At 33.9% G+C, this 22,374-nt stretch overlaps 1 protein-coding gene across 3 annotated transcripts in view; it reads right to left on the bottom strand.

Annotated features, from left to right (window-relative positions):
• The window catches only part of Gpatch2 (G-patch domain containing 2), a 177,254-nt gene that overhangs the window by 3,487 nt on the left and 151,393 nt on the right, over window positions 1–22,374 (bottom strand). For all 3 annotated transcript variants that reach the window (XM_027934859.2, XM_071600068.1, XM_071600067.1), the window contains one exon: window positions 10,442–10,530. In XM_027934859.2, the coding sequence (XP_027790660.1) occupies window positions 10,442–10,530 (89 nt within the window). The remainder of the gene's footprint in view (window positions 1–10,441; window positions 10,531–22,374) is intronic.

Raw genomic sequence — 22,374 nt, 5'->3', positions numbered from 1 at the left:
CAGGTGAAGATCTTCTGAGGCCAAAAAAACCCATGTTCTCTTGTTTTGTTTTTTTTTTTGGTAAGGTCTCAGAGAGCATTGTTTATTCATTTTTGGGTATCTATTATCATAGAGGAAACAATGGAAGAAAGATACTACTTAGAATTTCAATTCTACCATTTAGAAGCAGGGTAATTTAGTAGCTATTTAATTTCTCTGGGCTTCTGTTTTCGCATATGTAAAACAGGCACAACACAACATACACTGCCTATTGCACACAAAGGGATGAGATCTTGTATGTAGAAGAAAGTCCTCTGAAAACCATGAATATTCTACAAATGGATTTATTTTCATTACCATGTTAGCCTTATGGGTATTCTGAAAATTGCTGAGTTTACACCCTATATGCCTGGGACCTTGACATGCAATAAAATCAAAACTCATATGAAACCAAACCAAACAAAAAGCACAACTGATGACATCCTGAATTCCTAGGAATTTACACTCTTATGAACCTCTTCTTGTCACTCACTATTCAGTCTCTTGCATTCCTTCTTCTCTTCACACTTCATGTTTTAAGGTAAACAGAATCAGGTCAAGAGGGAAAATCAGAGAAAATAATATTGAATACATACATCTTCACAACAGTCCTCCTTAAGTCTCTTTAAAGATTTGCAGGATGACTGTTGTATATACATACCAGCTCCATCCTGGTATTTAGAGTATTTCTGCTCTGAAATATACATAGTGTCTTCTAGACAGATGGAAATGGGCAGCTTAATACTCTCAAAGGCTCATGATTCAGACATCTCCTTGGTATCAACATAATCCTCCCTCCCCTCCACCTCTTTCCCTTCATCACTGATCTCCTCCTGACTCAGGATTATGAGAGTAATTTCTTCCCTACTCCTACACTCTTCCACTTGAAGACAAAAGTTTTAGAACTCTCTTTTCTACTCCACTGAGATTCTGTCAGGATGGTAATATAAGGCACAGAAGGATCTTCAAGCATCAATAACAATAATAAAATTGATTTTGAAGGTCCTTTATCAAACATTTTGGTATTCTCATTATTCATATAGTTTAGGATTCAAAATGTTAACAATAATAATCTTTGTCACTTGCTAAATTCAATACAGGGAGTAAGAACTAAGTTATACAATAATCATTTGGCTTTAAACTTATCAAACGGATTCTTAGTTCATTGAAACAAGTACCTTGACATGGAACGGGAAAAAAAAAAAAGTCTCTGAGAACGTGCAGTTAGAATAGTAGTGGCTGATATAAAGAGAAAACTTTTGACTAACAATAATTTACTGTTTGATCAGGACAAATAAGCATAAATAGGGATTGTGTGTGTGTGTGTGTTTGTGTTTGTGTGTGTGTGTGTGTGTGTGTGTATGTATGTATGTATGTATGTGTATGAGAGAGAATAAAGGATGGAGTTCTTGGTTATAAAAAAAGAACAGCCTTTTATCAAAAATCATGCTAATATAACAAAAAAGTAATTGGGTTTTTATTTTGAAATTATGATTATGGTGACAACCCAGACAGACCTTGAAGTTATGTACAAAAGAGCAGCTGCTGATCAGGTATGCCAGGGCAATGCTTTAGCATTTTGTATACTATTCCTGATTTTTCAATGATTGCCATGAGTTAATTTAATTCTGTCCATAAGCTAAAATCAGATCAGAGGTCTAATGCTGCCGTAGGCTACACATCTGTTTATTTTTGGTATAACAGCTTGCAAAAGTTCAACTTCAAAATTTGTTTAATATTTAAGAAAAAATATGAGGCCAATTTAAATCTCTCTACAGACGGCTAAATGATGGTCAATTTTCATTTCTAAAGTGAATAGCAAGTGATAACTGATTCACTATGATATTTTAAAATGCTGGTATTTTAAGCATCCAGGCTTAGGGGTGGTCACTCTACTCTCAAGCATGTAATTTTATAAAAATGGAAAAAACCTCATTCCCTCTCATTTTTTTTTTAAATGCTGGTTTCATTTCTTGTTTTCCTAAAGATAAAGTAAAATGAAGCAGTTTCTTGTACTTAGAAGAAATAAAGAAAGAAGGACATTTAATTCCTCAAATCTAAGTCTTTTCATATAGAAATACAATCTTAAAAAAAAAAAAGTAATAGATACTTCATTTTTCAAGGAAAATGATTCTACAGCAAGATCCCCTGTTGGTCTCTCATCCTTATTTTATGAGATTAAGACCTGGGAGTGGAACAACTCAGTCTCAACACAGTATCTACCACTACCATAATTTCCTTTTCGTTTGCTCCTGGCAGTGCTAAATCCTTTAAGTCCTTTCCTAGAAGGCTCTCCTTCTGCTTGGGCAATTGTAGCAAAATGTAGCCTACTAACCCTTCTGCATGCTCCTGCTCCCAGCCCTGCCTGCTGGATCTCATATCTATTACAGCCAAGTCAGTCCTTTCCCCTCAAATCTTCCAAAGAGTACTGTGGAGGGCAATTCACTTGCGTAATTGGCTCAAGAGATGAAAATCTTGTATCGGCCTCTCTTAGCCACTTATCTATCCAGCTGACTGCAAGCCTAATTGGCAGCTTGTTTAGTAATTTGGCTCCGAAAGTGTTGTATTGATGTTGGATCAACAGCCAATAGAAGGGGAGGTGACACATGCTGCTTCCCATATAACAGCCAGTGGACTCCGCCTCTGTCCCTGCCCTGTGTTCAGAGGCATTTATTAGTTCATGATCACTCTTTCTTCCCTCTTCTTTTCCATATGACTTTACTGAGTGGTACAGCTATTATTATTGTTAATGATGTTATTTAAATGTTGAGTTACAACACTGTACTCTTCTCAGTAACAAATTTAGGGACATAGGTTTTTCATAATAAGAACTCAAGGGGTAGCATTAACTAAGCACAATTTGAGAAGTGAGAAAGTGGTTGTCAAATGTTTTATATCAATTGCTAATACAAAAAAAGCCCCATTAATTCAGACTATTCTGTATTTTATCTGAAATGTCAGACATTTTTCATTGTGACTCACTGAATAAAATCAGTTTGAATAACTAATTGCTTAAAAATACAATATACTTGTTTTATAAATAATAGAAATTCAATGCAAAACCATTTCTTTCTCTTTAGTTTCTTTTTCTTAAGTGATGAAAACTTTGAATCAAAGACAGGATCTGTTATTGCCCTTGGAAGAGCGAGTGTTTGGAGGACTAGATGCTTTGGTAATACAAAACTATATTTCTTAGAGAATGATTATGGAACAAAGAATATGCACTTTCACAAAAGTAAGTCTTACAACAAAAAACTGTAGTTGCAAAAGTACAGAGGGCTGTTTATAGTCTGTTTACTATGTATTAGGCATGTGGAACACTGGGTTATGTATGTGACATCATTTCTATTCCTTATAACTATTGGCAAGGGGGGGGGGGGAGGAATATCCACTCCCTCACCCTCCCACCCCTGGTACTGGGGATTGAACCCAGGGGCACTCTGCCACTGAGCTACATTCGCTACTATTCCTCTTAATGTTTTTTTTTAAATCTGGAGACAGGGTATCATTAAGTTGCCAATGCTGGTCTCAAAATTGCAGTTTCAGGCAACTCCTGAGGCAGTTTCCCAAGATTCTGGGATTACAGGTGTACGCCACCATGCCAGGCCAAGGAAGAATTCTTAATGGTCCTCAGAGAGATGAAGTCACATGATGGCACAGCAAATAAGTAACAATTCAAACTTTGGTTAAGCTTACTCCAAAAGCATACATACCTTCCAATACCTCCACTGTCTTCCTATGACACATTCTTAAATGAGTCCAAATGTTAGCCTTTCTGTTGAATCAGAATTAAACTCCTGTAATCAAGTTTCCATCATTTCTTCTGCCACATTTTCCCAACCAACTGGTATTTGATTCTTTTCCAAGGTTTCCAACTCCTAGAAAACTTACTAGTTTAAAAAAGCATCACAAGTTTGACTAAAGAGACTGCAATACCTCAAGATTCATTCTGCTATAAATCCAGCTACTCTAGTTTTCTTTGGCTACTATTTAAATTATGTTTTAGTTGTATTTATTATAAAAAGCATACACTGGGTTTTATTCTTTTATTCCCTGATGCCTTTACTCCATTTACATTCATTGTGATTACTGATATGCCTAGGTTTATCTTTACTATGTAATTTATATTACTTAATGCTATTAACTTAGCTTTTTCCATGAATTTTTTACTTTTTGTTTGGCATCTATTCCTTTTTTATTTTAGTTTCATAACTATGCACTTTTTCTATTTGTTTCAGAAATTATCTTTAAAAGTCAAAATGCATATCTGATTTATTTCTTCACATGTTACACATTATTATTGTCCAGAATTTTACATTCAAATTTAACCATCTTCAAGGTCATTGTTATAGTCATTATGATTACTTTTGTACATTCAGTCTTAGTTTAGCTTTAAGTACTTGTTCAACAATTTCCTTGTTCATCATTCCTTCATGATTTTCATTTTTTAAAAACGTATTCTGTTTTCTTCTATCCAAGGAATCAAATTTAGTAATTATCAATCTTTACCTAAAATTGACTTCATTTATCCTCACTCTTGGATGATAGTTTAATTGGACATATAATTTTAGGTTGATTTGGTTATTTTACCTCAGCACTTTGAAAATTTTATCCCCAGAACGGCATTAGTATTTTAAAGTTTGCTATCAGTAAAATTTCATTCCTATATAGGTGAAATCTTTTCTTCTTGGTTGCTCTTAAGTTCTTCTCTTTATTTTTGGTTTTCAAGTTTTATTACAATGTGTTCAGATATGGTTTTATATTTAATATTTTCCAATATAGACTTGTAATTTAAAATATAATATTTGGGTTATATTTAGTTTAAAAAATTCTGTGCTGTCTTCTTGAATACTGCCCCTCTCTCATCTTCCTTCTGAAAATTCTATTGCAAGATCCCCAGCCTCTCTTCTTTATTTTTCATCTTTTTATCTCTTTGTGCTGCTTTTGATTATTGAGATTTATGGTAAAATTTTCACCTGTATCTAACCTTCCATTAACCCAACCAGTGATCTTATAATTTTCAAAACCCATAAAATAACCTTTAATTTCCACTTGGTTCTTTACCACAACTGTCTTTTCCTTTTCCCCAGTTATTCCCTTTCATTTTTTATCTTTTTCTATAACTAAGTTTTTAGTCTTGGTTTATGAGATCATCTTCAGTAAGCTTTAATTTACAGGGCTTCTTTGTGGCCTGGGTTGTAGCATGTACCTTATTATGGTTTGGTGTGAGGTGTCCCCCAAAAGCTCATGTGTGAGACAATGTAAGAAGGTTCAGAGGAGAAATAATTGGGTTATTGAGAGTCTTGACCCAATCAGTGAATTAATCCCCTGATAGGGATTAACTGAAATGGTAGGATACAGCTGGAGGAAGTGGGAATTGGGGGTGTGGTTTTGGGGTATATATTTGTATCTGGCCAGGGGAGATCTCTATCTCTGCTTTCTGATCACCATGTGAGCTGCTTCCCTCTGCCATACTCTTCTGCCCCTATGTTCTGCCTCACCTCGAGCCCTGAGGAATGGAGCTGGCCTTTTATGGATTAAAACCTCTGAAACTGTGAGCCCTCAAATAAACTTTTCTTTCTCTATGATTGTTCTGGTCAGATCTTTTAGTCACAGTGGTGAAATAGCTGACTCAAAAACATACCTCTAAGTAGTTCTGCATTTGTTTCCGAGACCATTTTTTTTTTAAGGCTTAGTGTAATTTAAAAAAAAATTCATATGAGGGCCACCTCTTTGTTGTAAATCTTCAGAGATATTTCTAGCAGAAGTCCAAGTAGAAACAAAATTCTTATTATTCCCTGTGCCTATGGGTGGGTTTGTCTCTAATCTGTCCATTTAGATGGTGATTTTAGAGGTTCTGACTTCACAAGCAGCTTTACACTCAGCCCTCAGGCTGAGGAAGGATGCTAACAAACTTGACTCAAAGGTTTCAGGATTGGTACATGTGGGCGTGGGGGCTATGCAGCACCATGTTTTCTAGTCTTGAATATTTCCCTTACTTTCCTGCAGTCTCAACTATATAACTAAAAAAGATGACTTTACATTTTATTCAGCATTTCCAGATAGTCTGAATTTGACTATTTTTTCATGATTTAGTCTTTCACATTGTCAGGAACAGCAACTGTTTTCAAGCTTACATGTTTACTGACCCTGTCTATAAGTATTGTTGAACTAAATGATAATGGAGGACTATTAAGACTCTACTAAAACACAGAACTGAATGGTGGCTCAGTGGTGTATGTGTCAAGAGATGAAGGGTTGCATATTTCCTAGGATTTTGCTATTCATTCAGATAGAGTTTGGCTTCAGAATTAGCAACAACAGTTCCCTCAGAAAAGCCTATTTTAAAATCCTGGAAGAGACAAGATAATTGACGGTGCTCACATAGATTAAATGAGGAAAGAAAATAAAAATATAATCAACAGAAAGATAAGTTTGGACAACTGAAGAAATCCAGCACTTTGGAAAACAGCTTGGTTAGATCAAACATTTCACATATATGACTTATTTAAAAGCATATCTTTTAAACCTACTCACTAATTATTATTATTTACAACCTGCCTTTCCTGCCTTAAATATTCATAAAGACTATTTTCCTGTTGAAATATCAGTAGGATGGGAGGAAAAAATTGAAAGATCACAAAAGCTGCAATGTTATCTCTTGTTGAGAACTCTCACATATACATGGAAACAGAGCTATTTTGCAGCAATACCAAAAAACAGGCATGTCTTTTGTACAACTTGAAATGTATAGGATAAAGGATGACTTTGTACAATGAATATTTTCACTATATTATTTTAATAGAAATCAAAATAGTGACAGGCAAACCTAATTGTGAATAACAATGAATTTAGTACTGTATAGTTAGTAAAAAAATTTTTAAATGCAGTAGCCACAGATCTTCAGTAAGCTACTACTTCTACCCAAATGCAGACCACAGCCAACATTGATGCTTGCCTTTTAAAAAAGTTTTAATAATATTCTTTTTATTTTGTTCACTGCTTTTCTTCACCTTTACACATGACATTTTTCAAACTATAAAATGCATTCTGCTGGCAAACCTTCTTGCTTCAATAGTTCTCAATTTTATAATAGTAAATCTACATCCTTGCTACAGAGACATCCACTATCTTTTGGTATGTGACTTTGAATGAGGCAGAGAACAAGCTATACATTAAAAAAAATCAATATCTAACCTTATCAATATTCATTTTACTTTGTCAATACAAAATACAAAGGCGAAAGAGCAGTAAATAAGCTAAAGCACTGAAATAAATTTGGTGTTCCTGTCACAATTAATAAATGTTCAGCCGATAACACTGCTGGCTGGTTTAGAGCCTTCTAAAGCAACTGAAATTATACTTCAATACTATTGCTAAAAAAGAGTGAGAAAATTTTTCACTACACTATCAGGTAAACATGATAAGACTTTGGGTTATCAATTTTAAATTTTTAAAATATATTATTATTTATTATGAAAATAATACATAACTGTTGATCTGGAGAGTCAAACTGTTATTAAACCCAATCTAGGATTAAAAAATTAAAAGTGTCTAGTTACAAGTTTTTGACAATTTTTTTGTAAATCCCTTCTATACTTGCTGTTTGCATATTTCATATAGAAGTCAAAGGATTATCAACAAATATTCAAGTTCTCAGTCTTTTAAATCTTCCTATTTTCAATGTGAGCATTTTCTCCTCTTGCGTTTTTCCAACAGACTTATTGTCAGCTATTGGCAAAAGAACTGTGAAGATATATCTTAATTCAGTGTTTTTTAGGAAAACACTCATCTTTAAGGGCCCGTGACAATGGCTGGAATATTATATTAAACATAATCCTACATGCTAGCTCAACTTGGTAAGTTTACAAATAGAACTGACTTTATTACGTGAATGTCTATATTCCAGAATTTGAAGTTATAATTTTCAGGGAAAATATGGTGTAGGATTCATAACCTCATTATCAAAGTGTATTTATGCAAAAGCATTTCTTACATGAATTTGGATAATAATCTTCACCTTAGAGCTGATTCATTAGTATTAGAAGATATTCTATTTAAAACTGAGGACTTTTAAATAACCTCAATTTCTTCCTCTTTGACAGGAACAGATATGCATAGATTTAAAAATCTGCATTGAAAATGAGTAACATACTTCTATTCCATTATTTTTTGAGTAACTAAGAAAAAGACATTCTATTTCTATGAATTTTATCTTTTAAGTACAAATCTGGTAATAAAATAAGAATCCTGAATCTTAAGAGAATCAACAGTTTTGAAATATAGCATACAGACTATGCTGGTATAAACTGTGACAACAACCTCTGTTAGGCTAGAGTTTAACGTTTGCACCTATACTCTGTATAAATGATTTCCTCTGATGTTACTGAGTTGTAACATCCAAATTGCCTTGTAGAAATAATTATATTACCCTTTCCTCAACCACTGTGCATTTTCCTTCTCACTTCACATGTGCTCAGTGTTTGGACCTGACCCTGATATTATTTTCTTTCCCTTACTGTGGCCGCTGGGTGCTTTAGTAGTATTCCTAAGATTGTTCTTATACTGTTTCTACCACTAATGTTTGAATCATTGAGAGAGGAGGATTCAGGAGACCATTCAAGTGGAATGGGGATGAAACCTGCACCTGCCTTATGAGAACTCTGAACGAAGTTCTTATGACATGTCTTTGATCTAAAATGGGACTATATATTCCTTATGAAGAGACACATTAGAAATATCTAATAAATATTCTGTATTTCTACACAGTAATAGTGGGACAAATCTATAAAATTGAAGACAGATAATAGTGAGTTCAAATCAACATATGTACTTAGGACAGTTATATATATATTTTCTCACGAAATATGCTGTTATAAAAAGAGCAAGGGATCAAAGGTCATAAAGACTAAGGCTTGACATCTCTCCTATATGCTCAATAATTTTGTTGTCTTAAGTAGCTAACCCCAGTTTCCTGCATTTTAATTTTATGATCTGTAAAGTAATGATAACAACACCCACCTTATACAATTGCTATCAAGAAGAAATAATAAAATTTCTGGTATATCCTAGGTGCTGAACAAATGGTAAATATTATCCTATATAAATCCTAGTACTCTATATATGCAGGCATCTCCTAATTGCAAATCCTGAAGATTCAATACAGCTAGGGGAGGATGATCAGGTATTATAAGTAAATGTATAATTTTATAATATAGTCCCTTATATGGAACAACTGCATAGGAATGTTTGAATTTTAAGTTATTCTTCAAATTTCTAGTGCGAACTAGGGAATAGTTTCCCTCAATAGACAACATAAGTTTCATGTGTTTGACTTTCTTCAAACTCACCACAAAAATTCTCAAGTCTATCTATTTATATACATATCTTTTTTCTTTTCACTGCTTATTCTTCTGTTGCTATGAATCTTATTTTCATATTCTACAATTAAAATCACTTTTCTTACAACAGGATCCTCAAATGAATTTGAGAAGGTTTATAAATCAGAATGTTTAAAGATCCCAGGCAACAGGTCAAGGTCATTCCTCTTTGTAACAAGTGTGTAAGCTGAAAACATTTCCTCATAGTCAGAGTTTGCTGCATTGTAAATGCATGCGTGTTAGCCATGGTTTATTCATAGATAGGTGTTGTCTACATTTTAATGCCCCGTTAGCTTCCTTCTGTCACTGACTTGTCTGTGCCTCCCTTACCACTGCTCTTACACGAGGTCTTGAGATACATACTAATTTTATTTACATCCTTCACTACCATGCGTGGCTCTCTTTGCTCTCCCGAGAAGACTTCCTGCCCCTCTGCCCCATTGTGAGTTTCCTCTGCTCAGTACTTACAGTTTTCTAAATGACATCATTTTTGAGGTAGAAGTGAGAGGTTTTTTTTTTTTTTTTTTTTTTTTTTATCCTAAGATTAATGCTGCTGAAATAAGGAAAGATGAACCCAAGATTGCTGAACTGGGCCTAGGAACCACACTGCAACATTCATGAGTCAGCTCCCAGTCTACTCCAACATGGGGCTTGTGCTTAATGTTGCTGTGATATTTTTTGAATTTATTATTGGGGTTATTTGTTGTTTCATCTACTTATGCCTTATTTTCCCAGTAATTCTGAAAATTTCTGGAGGCCGAAGATATGGCCTTTAAGAATTGTGTATCCTTTGACACCTCATGCAAAATCTTACCATTTGGGCAGAGGTGTAGAAAGTGTTTCATTGACTGGCTACCTGGAAAATCTACACAAGAAACATGTGATGCATCCTGATAACAAAAGCAAATGATATATTTTAATAGTTTCTTGCAATTGGGCCTTTTTTTCCCCCAGTGCAAGTGATTAAGAACTATCTATATTTTACTCTTGATGATTTATGAACTCTACATTTGTGCTCCACTCCAATCCCTTTTTTGTTTTACCTGCAGTAGTAGGTCCGGGTAAAGGTGCGGCTTTTCTTCTCCTTTTGATGTCTCCTGTGCATAAGGATCCTAAATGCATGCTTGTTTGCCTACAAGTAATTATCAGAAAAAAACTATTAACAAAGGAGGAAAAAAATGACACATAAATACACAGCTTGTATAATCTGAACCTAAATCAAAACATTCTCAACAAAGATGGAGCTGCATAGTAAAACCACCAATCTTGTTTATATCGAAACATAATTACGTTTGTTGACAAGCGTTCAGCAGCTAAATGCGCCATCATAAATTGTTACTGGAATGAATAATATAAAAGGAATGCTTTTTAATTTTCAAAACTGGCAATCTTTCTGGCTCAACATAAAATCAAACACTGTTGCTTCTGACAGGAAAATAGCTAAGATTAATTATCTAAAGAGATCACAATATTGTTGCTAGGTTATCAATTGGTTACTAATGCTTTACTGTCAGAACAACATTTATTACAGGAAAAGTATGATCAATTTCTTTTTGGATATTATGCAGCAGTGAATTCTCTTAAAACGTTTATTTAAATAGATAGAAGGGAATAGTGATGTTCTCCTTATAATTCATATGATTAGAATTGCTTAATTATTAGCAAGGTGAGAAAACATAATTTGTATTAATGTTGGTCTGTTGCTACTAAATACTCTAACAGGATATTGGATTATATATGTAAAGGAATAATATGTAAGACCTGAGAAGTGGACCTTCTGCTGTTCTGGCAACCAGTTACAATTACATTATTCTGTGTATGTCTCCTAAAATTCAAGAGTGTTAGAAAAATAAGAAATGGCCCAACTGGAAATCAAAATTGCTAATACAAAGATGGAAAGGATTTAAAAGCCTACAAACATTTCAAGATACCAAAAATTCTATGTTTATTTCCTGGATCATAGTCCTTGATGTGGGGTTGGAATAAGGTCTGGGGATCAAGAAGCTGGAATAAAGGAAGAATGTTTATTATAATACATGTTATTTTAGTAAGACAGAGAGCAGGTAGTAAGTATCACAAGATATTAAAAGTATCCAATGTGAAAACAATCAGCTTATTAGAAAAAAAAACTAAAATAAAAAATACAGTTAAAAATAAACATGTATCTGTACTATATCTATACAGATGATTTATAGATACTGAAAAATTATATGGGAATAAAATGATTTCAAATATAGGTTTCCTCTACAATGCACAAAATAAAGTTATAAAGAATGATTTAAATAATCCAAGGCATAGAAAGACAAACATATTTGAAAATCAACCAACAGAGCTTAACAGTAAATAGGTATTTATCTAATTTTCTCTTTCTTTTTTATTGAGTCCATAGTGTTTCTCTGCCATAGAATAAAGTTCTACATTTCAAAAAATTAGTTTATTCAGTTAATGACTTTTTTTCCTGCTTTGCTCTCAAATGTTTATTAACATGCAAAACTATAACATTTTTACCAGATTTTGAAATTAAGTCTTGGATTATGATGCCAAAAAATAAATAAATAGATATAACCATATTTATTTATTTAAAAGAATACAGAAATTTAAAGAATTATAATGAAATCACAGGACAGACATACTTTTGCATAAAATTAATCCATTCATGTATTTAGTAACAACTATGAACTTAACATAAGACTTCTATCTTCTACCTCCTCTTTTCTAGGAAGATATAAGAATAAAAAAGATAAAAAAAAGGAAAGGAATTCAATTCCTACTATTGTAATAACTTTAAGTCGGAGTTGGGAAATAAAGTCATAAATACATATGAAATAATTATGGATACTGCTGGTGGGGGCAGGACAACAAATTTTATTAATTACCACTAGAGATTATTTTGTCTGTACTAACAATTCTAATGTTTTGAATGGAGCATACATCGTTTTCTTCTGTGGGGGAAAATTTGTGCTTCAACGGAAAAATGATGCTTTTAGAGTATACTCTTCTGGACATTTAATTATAATTCTATGGGAGCTATGTTACAGCTCCCAAGTTGTACTTAACTGAAACAAATGAGAAATAATTCTTGTTGGAAGAAATGCAAATGAATTTTCCTGTAGAAGGACAAGCTTCCCTACTGTGGAAAAGCCAGTTTTCTACCTATTTGCTTCCTCATTTCAATATGCTTTAATGCTACATATATTTGTACTTCTTTGCCTTCTCCTTTGAGCTAGTTATAACATCTGCTTAGTTTCCTCATTAATTCATTAGTTAAATAAGGTCTTTAACATATACGCATCTGTATGAGAGTCATTATGTTACTTTTTTGTAAATAATTATTCTTTCATATATCATATCCCTCTTGAAACCTCCTCAGTGCAAAAGACTGGAGTAATAAGGTTTTCCTTTTGCAAAGCATATACCAGAAAAGCTCAGATATCAGGAATGCCAAAGGGGAGCTTAAGGCACCATTTTGAAAAAGAGGAATAAAATGGGGAATTTGAATTGTGAACTATGTTTTTTCTGTTATCTAGCTTGGAAAACCAATCCCTGGACCATCTACTTCTGGTCCTCTGTGAAAACATAATCAATATTCTTAAAGTTTAAGGCAGTGCTGAAAGAATCTTAAGTGATAAAGAGTTTGCTCTGTTCAGAGAATTAGAAGTAGTTTAGAATGTCTGCAGAGTAGTTTTGGAGAACAATCTGTGTGACATGAACAGAGAAGGAAGGGGCTGTATCATGCATGGTGCCATATGTGCCACAGAAGGCCTCATAAAAGCATTTGGTCTTTACAGCTGATTACAGCAGGAGTCCTTAAAGGTTATAGAACAGATCTATGGGATGCTAGTGCGAACTTGGGATGGGCAGGGCTGGACTAACAAAACCAACAAAACTGGACTACCTACTACTGCACATGGAGAGATCTGGGTTATTGATCAGTTATATTACCCCATTTAGGCTTGCATTTAGGGGACCCCTATACTTCAGATGGGTGCAAGGCATTTGGTACAAATAAACAATATATAAGGTCTACTCTGTTAGTTAGCTGTAGTTCTTACTGAAACATAGCAGTTATGTTTTTAATTTAAAGTCAATGGATGTCTCAATGGCTGCCTTGTTTCTTCATAAATGAGTCATCTGTCTTTGCAAAGCAAAACACTCAGATTACTATTCAAGGTAATAGCTAAAATTCTTTGTTTCATTTTTTTTGTGCTGTAGTGTTTTGAAGAATAAAAATACAATGCCTTATAAGCAGGTCCAAAATTATTAAAATATAGTCATATAATCCTTTTGTAAGGCACTATAATAAAATGATCCATCAGATAGATTTTTTTTTTTTTTACATACAGTATTTGCTTAGGAAGGAGGTATAAGGAGACCAATCAAAACAAACAGGGCTTTAAGTGGAATGATAAATAAATGTTTTGTTAGGGATTTTTCAGTTGGTTATGACTTGTAATATGGCTTCCAATGTATTACTTCTAAAGTTCTTTTTTTTTCTATTAAATATTACAAAAGCAGAACTAAACAGAAAATTCTTTTGTTTTGCTTTTTTAAAATAGACTGCACTCAGCTTATCCCCATCATTTGCTGTATGCTTCCTTTTATATAGTGTGGTGGTAGGAAGCAGGGCATCTTACCTAGAGGGAAAAAGTAATATATATATATATATATATATATATATATATATATATATATCCCTGAAATTAAAAAAACAAAACAAAATGAAACAGAAACATAACCCTAGTGACAACCACCTTGCCTGAAAACTTGGCTTTTGACTTGGCTGACAGGACTGAAGCAGGCAGTGTCAAACACAATAATATTAAAGAGAAGACAATAGGAACTTGTCTCTTCATTGTGTGCATTTACAAATAAAAGCTTTTCAGAGAATTAGGCCTAGTTAAAGCTGCCCCCTGGTTAAAATGTGTTCCCAAGCAGCCTCGGACAAGCTGTAGAGGAGAGACAAACAGATGTGACTATGGGCCCTGGCATTTGGCAAGAACACTCACTGTCAGTTAGAACAAGATCAGCCCGGACAGGGCATCAGCTGCACAGAAATGAAGCAGGTCCGTGGTGTCACTGGAGGAACAATCTGGTGGCAGAGAGATGGATGGGGGCTGGAAAATCCAGCCCTGTGTGAACTTCCTTTTCTAGATCCAAATTCCCCTCCCTCCCTCTTCTCTCAGTGTCAATATGTCTCAATATATTAAACTGAACTAGCAGACAACCGTATTTAGCTCTTTTCCTTTTGTACCAAAATACACACTGAGAGTCAAGAATTTTCAATCAAACAAACTAGGATGATTACATTAAATTCTTGTTTATTTTTAATTTTTTTAACAGTATTTTCTTTCAACGCCCTTCTAGTACATGATTTCCTGGGACTCTTTTGCATTTGACCAGTTCTTGGTTATCAACCTTTGCTCTCTGTTTTTGGTCATTTGATTTCACATTCTGCCTCAACTCATTTAATTTCTTTTTGGAACAACCTTGACCTTGGTGAGGGTTAGTTTTAGCTCAGCACATTGAAGTCAGGCCTTGGATTCCAGTGATTAGATCCATGACTTACTTTAGATTTAGCATATCTTACCATAAACCTTCTAGTATCTTAGTTTTTTCAGAACTAGGTCATGATCTGGAACTCTCTAGGTGCTCATGTTCTGGTCCTGAAATCCAACCCGGTGATGGAAGCTCTTTCCAGCCTTGTCTATTGATCTTGCCCAAGCATCAGCTGCTCTGTTCACTGCATATCCATTGGCATCTCGGCCTTATATTAAACTCCCATTTCCTGTTGTCTGAGGCTTTACCTCTGGAATCCCTTGTCTGCCTGCCAGTGTGCATTTCCTTTCAGATGAATCTGACCTATTGGTGTCTCTGCCTCCCCAGGGAGAGGGTCCAAGTGCAGATCCATTTTTTTCCTTCTCCATAACTGGTGGCTGCTGCCTACTCCTATTGCGACCAGTGTGAAAGAGGCACTGGTGTGTGTCAGGAGACTTCTCTAGGAGCTGGGGAACCAGTTCACTCCTGCTGACACAAAGCCTATCAAGGACTCTCACCACTGCTTGAAGCAATGCCAGCATGAATTGGAATGAGCATGTCAAAAAAGACGCAGGGGGGCCAGATGGGAGTCTTTGGCAGTACCAGGAACCTCATGAAATTAGGTGTAAAATGTGTGTATAAACTTTTCTAGTAAGAGGGTCCATGGTTCTTATCCAGTTCTGAACCATTAAGAGAGAGTGTTACCCAAATACTAGAGGTGGTAGATTTAAAGCAACTACTCATAATCTAAAATAGAATGTACCTATCTTGAGATTTCTGTGGAATATTTAAAATATGCCAAACATATATGCCATCCTTTAAACATGTAATACCACAAACAATATAATTTAATAATGTAAGGTAAAAAAATAAATCTCATCCAAATATCTATATGTACTATAACCTAAAATAGTGACCTCCTTCACTCTTGGGCTCTAGAACCTAGTGTACTTCTCCTGTGGTACACTGAGCTAATATATCTGTGTGTGCTGGTTGATATGTCTTGTAGCCTATGGAACAAAACACTGATTATTTTTGTCTGAATTTCTTCCTCTGACCTCCCATTATTATTAGAATTTTTAAAAATAATAAGCATATTACAAAGAGGTTACAAATTAAAACTATATATATTAGAAAAGTCAAGAACAATGGAATTAATAAAACTAAGTTGTTTTGATAGCTGAATAAATTTCTCTGTCAAAGGTAAAGTCAAGCTTTGCACACCACGGAATCTGTGATGTTCATCCAAGCTATGATTTCTAGGGGCATGATTTGCATTCAGGAAGAGCCTTTCTGATATTACCATTTCTGCTTTCCCATTAGATTTTCAAAAAAGCTCACTTGCCACTATGTTTATATTTGAGAAGGACTTTGGCATGTTATTCAGTTTCTCTTTGCCTCATTTTCCTTACATTCAAAAACTGTGATTGAACTAGTAGTTACATTAAAGTTTTCATTTCTTTTTTTCTTTTTTTAAAGATTTTATTTAGAAAACATCTGGATAAAACATGACACTGTGTTTATACACAATAAGCAATCACAACTGTTAGGTATTAATTTTACTCTTATTATCATCTCTCCTTTATAGATAAGAAGGCCAGGACATGGAAAAGTTAAATATAATTTACCCAGGTTCATATAGTCAAGGGGAATTGATGGTAAGCACTTTGTTGCACAATATAAGAATCCTTAGTGTAGTGTCACTGAACATACCACACAGACACATACAGGATATTCTCATGACATATGACCCCTATCAACATGTTACAATAAGGAAAGAATTAGGGTCATTTAAAAATATCAAGTAGGTGTTTTTGTTGTTAATAATATAAAGGTTCAATTTTGCCTTAGTGTTTGGTTCTGTTTGTTTTAAATGTGTCACACCATTTAAGAACAAAAGGCCCATTTTTATTTCTTTCCATTTTGGAAAGCCTGAGCTTTTTTTACCTTCTGCAGTTCTTCCAGGGCACTCAATCTACATATTCCTTTTCTTTTACAAACTTTCCTAACCTCACTACCCTTCCAACTGCTTTCTCTACATTTCCTTATCAATCTGTGCATATCTCTGTGGTTACACTTACCATGTAGTATAGCCTCAAGTTGCTTTCAGATTAGAGAGAACTGTCAGTTAAACATATGGAAAACAACTTGAGGCCAAGCACCACTTCTCATTCTCAGAACTAACTTTACTTCTGTCACACCTTAGAGCATAAGAAATGTTTATTGAGCTAAAACAAATCAAAACTACTGTAAAATTGTTGCTTGAACATTTCACCTGGTTCTAACATGATTTTTTTAAAAATAATGTTTCTTTCCTGAACTGATATTTTAATTCACTCAAAAACATTCAACATTTAAAAAAATCTTCAATAGCTATATGTATTCAATTAGATGCTAAACAAAGTACAAAGAAGAGTAAGGCAGATGTCACACTCAAAGACCTCATACCCTAATGTAGGAAGAACATATGAGCAAAAATTTACTATATAATAAGTTCATACGGCTATAAAAACTGACCACCGCTTTGGGAAAACAGGAAAATTCACCAGAATTCAAATTTGTATGCTATCTCTCTAAGTAGAATCTAAGAAATTTTGAGAGGCATCTTGGAGTATTCTTTTATTCTTCACACTATAGTACCTGGGAAATAGTAGGCACTTAGTAAACTTACTGATTTAATTTACTTCATTTCTAGCTACAACTACTTTAGCTTGGAACTCCTTTATTATTAAAATTTAGCAGAGAGTTTCAACTTTACAATTTCCTTTCAAAAAAGGTAAAATAAAGCTAGTGTTGGTGTTGATGCTCAAAAGAACAACAACAACAAAAAATACTTAAAATACAAAATTCTTGGGTTGGGATTGTGCCTCAGTAGTAGAGCATTCGCCTAGCATGTGCAAGGCCATGGGTTCAAACCTCAGCACCACATAAAAATAAATAAATAAAATATAAAATAAAGTTATTGTGTCCAAATACAACTAAAAAATAATTTAAAAAAATACAAAATTCTTTTGAATACCTCTAGTAAATACAAGGAAGACATGTGTCTACATTCAAAAAACTGGTTTTTGAACCTGATAACATTTTTCATTTTACATAAAAGAACTACCAAATCAGGCGACAGATTCAGATATAATCCCACATTTTCTGACAATAATACTATGAAATGTATCCTAGGATGCTACAGGATGCTAAGGTTGCCATTTATAAAGAAAACTATGAAACACTCTCAATATTTCTAACTTTTCTGAGGGAAGTCCTTAATGCATTACCTATTTTAATATCTACTTCATGCAGTATAGTATATGATATTTGGATATGTTTGTTGAGTTGACCTTTGCTATATTTCATTTGATGTCTCAAGACTCCAGAATGAGCTAAAGTTCAGTTCTGAGGTAGCATTTTTAACTGCACATGTTAAATTTCTTTCTTTCATCAGTTGTATTTTACACACATACACACACACACGTACATACACACTTGTTTAAAAAACTCATTTAATGCATATTGGCTTCTTAAGTCTTAGAATTTACTGTCTGAATTAACAAGAGAATCTAGCTTATTGAGTTCTAATTATATGAGGTATTATACAAAATTCCATATCTGAGGAATCTGTGGTCTAGAGAAACTGTTACTTGTCAAAGATCCTATGAACAGAGAAAGAAATTTTTATATTTGTACCAATGAATGCTTAACTCAAAAGAATTACTTTTTCTTCTATATTACACTACCTCATTCAACTTGGTGAACTCTCCTTAATAAACTTCTACAGAAAACTTAATACATACTATGCACTATGCCACCAGAGAGAAATGCATTTTCTATTGAGCAATATTAAAAAGACTTGGTGTTCATTTTCTAGGGGTTCAAGCCTTTGATCACGGCAGAAAATTATTCAAACCTAATGTTGAAAGACAATTCAAAACCAACATCTATGGACATTCTAGGCCTCTGGGTGAGAGAACAGTTTCAGAGGCACAAAGGCACCTGTGCCCAAATGAGATGCCATAGTTGGATCTTTGTAAGCAATGCAGTATGACTAGAGCTGGCACACAGAAAGCAGTGGGAGGAGATGTCATCTCTCTGCACACACCAAGTTTCTCTGAGTTCAGTGAATCTGTCTATTCATAATTATTTTAAGTTCTCTCTAAAAAAAAAAGAATCAAAGGGCTTATTTGATATAATTAGTCTGTTTATTAATCAAAGTGACAAACCCAACCATGGAAAGAGACCTATCAAGAAATCTCTGTGGATATAATTCTGGGCTTCATTGCACCTATAGTTAGAAGTTACTGCTCTCATGCAGAGAAAGAGCCATATGCAGATCCATTTCCAAGGTCACCCTTGAAGTTGAGAGGCTTCATTCATTCAATAATCTACAATGTATATGCATGATTGAGTTGACAAATATCAAGACTAATCTTAGCTTTGATTTTCTATAGTGTTCCAAGGCTCTGCTTGCAGAGAGGACTTACAACAATGTCACAATTACATATATTCTAATATACACTTGATGATATGTCTACAAAAAGAACAAAGGAAAACATGGTTGCAACTTTTATCTCCATATTGAGAAGGTAGAAAAGACTGGTTGTTTAATAACAGGTGAGAATAGCTAAAACTTTGGAAATATGTAAGGAGTTATTTTTGCTTGGGAATATGTTAGACAGTGTTCCCATATAAATACAAATTTAAATGAATGTAGGTAAAATTATAATTCATTAGTAGAATTCCACTGGAAATCTAATATGACCCAGTTGAGGTGCTATATCCTTTATGCAGCCTCATTGGATTCGCACTGCCCAAAATGGTCTCCTGTTCCTTGGAAAAAAACAGTGTTTTCTACCTTCAACTATAGTTATATATATGCATGAACTAATACTGTAGCTAGACTCTGTGTTCCTTGAAGGCAGTAGGGTCCGTTTCTGATTTAGTTCTCTAAGAATATTTCCCTCAGGACTCACATGCCTTGCCTATACCAGGCACTTTAAAAATAGTTATTGAATTAAATTTAACAAAGAATGCCAGTAACTTGTTTTTATGATAATCAATATTTTTATTAGAGTTCCAATTCTGTTAATATAGAAGTACTTATATAAATAGAAAACCACAAAGCTTATTCAGTTCATTTCTTGGTCTTCAGAGTGTAAATATCTATAACACCATGCTTGTTCACTTAAGCCAATTTTTGAACTATGTGCACGTACATTCACTCTAAAATGTTTCCATTTCTATTCAAGTTTGCATTTCGTGAAGTGTTAAGTGTAACTTTTATGAAAAAAAAAAAAAGAATGCTTTCAGTCCCTCTTCTTCCATAACAATTTTTGGTAGGTGAATATTATACCCATAAAACTTTTACAGACTTGTTAGCAAATATTTACTAGACTATAAAGCCATATTATTAGAAATCAGGAGACTTATGATGAGTACATGAACATTACTGCTCAATTTTTAGAAAGAGGAGTATTTCAGGATTCTCTTAATTCAATTCAATTAAAAGAACTGCAAAGTTTGGTGTGTACAGTAAAATCAAACTTCCCTTATAATTCTTTTAATTCAGATATATTACTTGTGGTACTGAAGACATATACTGATTTTAAATGCCCAAGGAGAAAAACACTACCCTACAAAGACTAGTTTCAAATATAAACCAAGTCTTTCCTTTTCTCATTTATATAATGCATTTCCTTGGAAAAAAACATACAAACCCCTACATTTTTTAAATTTCAGAAATAAAATGCCAAAAGATCAGTGATTAAATTAGTTATGATTCGGAATGCTGTCACATTTTGGGGGGGATATAAATGAATCTAATGTTTAAAGTGACTTCTTATAGAAGAATCAACAGTTTTGTTTTTATTAAAAGCAAGATAGGAGTTTTCAGGAAGCAGTCAACTTTTTTTCCCCTCACAGTGGTGAGGGATTGAAAACAGGGCCTCACACATTATAACACATGGTCTACCACTGACCTACATCCTAGCCCAAGTTAATTTCTATATAGCTTAGAAATAAGACCTGGGGAAGGGGAGTGACAACAACATTGCTTTATAAATGATCTACCACTTGATCTGGTTAAGTTATTTAATCCTTCTCTCTGTTTCCTCATATGTAAAATGGGGATAATGAGAATATTTACCTCATAATGGAAATGAAATGAGTTAAAATACATCTTTAACACTCAATCTTAACTACTTTGTCATTAATTATTGTTTTTCTTCAACTAAAGGAGCAAGTTTTTAAATTCTATTTTTTTCCACCACATTCCTCCCTTCCCACATATCCACTTATCTTGAGAGGTAATATAGCATAGTGGTTAAAGAACACAGACTTTGGAGTCAAAATAAATAAAGTTCAATTCCTGCTCCCTCACTTGTCACCTTGGATGAACCTGGGCAAGTTAATTCATCCTTGTATACTTGTCTTTTCTCATCTGTAAAATGGAGATAATAATATACCAATTGAAATGAGGGTTTAAAAAAATGTGTGTTCCATGGGCTATACTCAGTTAGGAGCTATGTATAATTTCCCATAAGAACTTGTATATGATAAACTAAATATGGTATACATGGATATTGTGTGTGTGTGTGTGTGTGTTTGTGTGTGTGTCCAATCATAAGGACAAAGGAGTAAAGAAGCTCTGTGGACTAGAACATCTTTTAAGTAGCTAAAAAGGTCTAAATGTATTCTACAAGCTAAATAAATGCATCATTTATGCTAATACAAAAGAACACAGTATACTGAATCTTGAGTTTTCAAGATGATTTTCTACAACACTTTACAGATCTCCACATTAGGGAATCCACATCCATGGTTTCAACCAATTGCAAGAGAAAATATTTTGGGAAAAAATGGCGTCTATACTGAACATGTACATAATTTTTTCTTGTCACTTTCCCCTAGACAATATAGGATAACAACTATGAAATAGTATTTACACTGTGTTAAGTATAATGAGTAATCTAGAGATAATTTATACTACACAGGAAGATGTGAGTAGGTTATATGCAAATACTACAGTTTTATATAAGGGACTTGAGTCTCCTTAGATTTTGGTATCTGGCAGAATCAACTACTATGGCTACTGAGGGACAATTCCATATCTTTTTTATGAGTCTTAATTCTACTATAGAGAGGGTATAGTTTATATGAGGACCTAAAACAAGTTCACTGCAGCTGGAAAAAATTGTTCAAGGTAAGGAATGAAGATGAGGAGGGAAAAATAAGAACAATTAGACCACGAAAAACCTTGCAAACCATGTTTAGAACTGAATCCTAAATGCAATGGAACCCCAAACCCTTCCCCCCACATCCTCTCCTGCTGCCTAAACATGTGATAAAAACTGATGACAGCTCAGACTCCATGATATCAGTATCTGTGCAAGAAAAAACAGAGAAAATCTTCTGATGGCTCCAGGTACAGTAAATCCAGAAAGTTCCAACA

Source organism: Marmota flaviventris, chromosome 12 (genome assembly GCF_047511675.1).
Source record: "Marmota flaviventris isolate mMarFla1 chromosome 12, mMarFla1.hap1, whole genome shotgun sequence".
NCBI lineage: Eukaryota > Metazoa > Chordata > Mammalia > Rodentia > Sciuridae > Marmota > Marmota flaviventris.
Note: the sequence above shows the minus strand (reverse complement) of the source record. Positions and strands in the feature narration are given on the sequence as shown.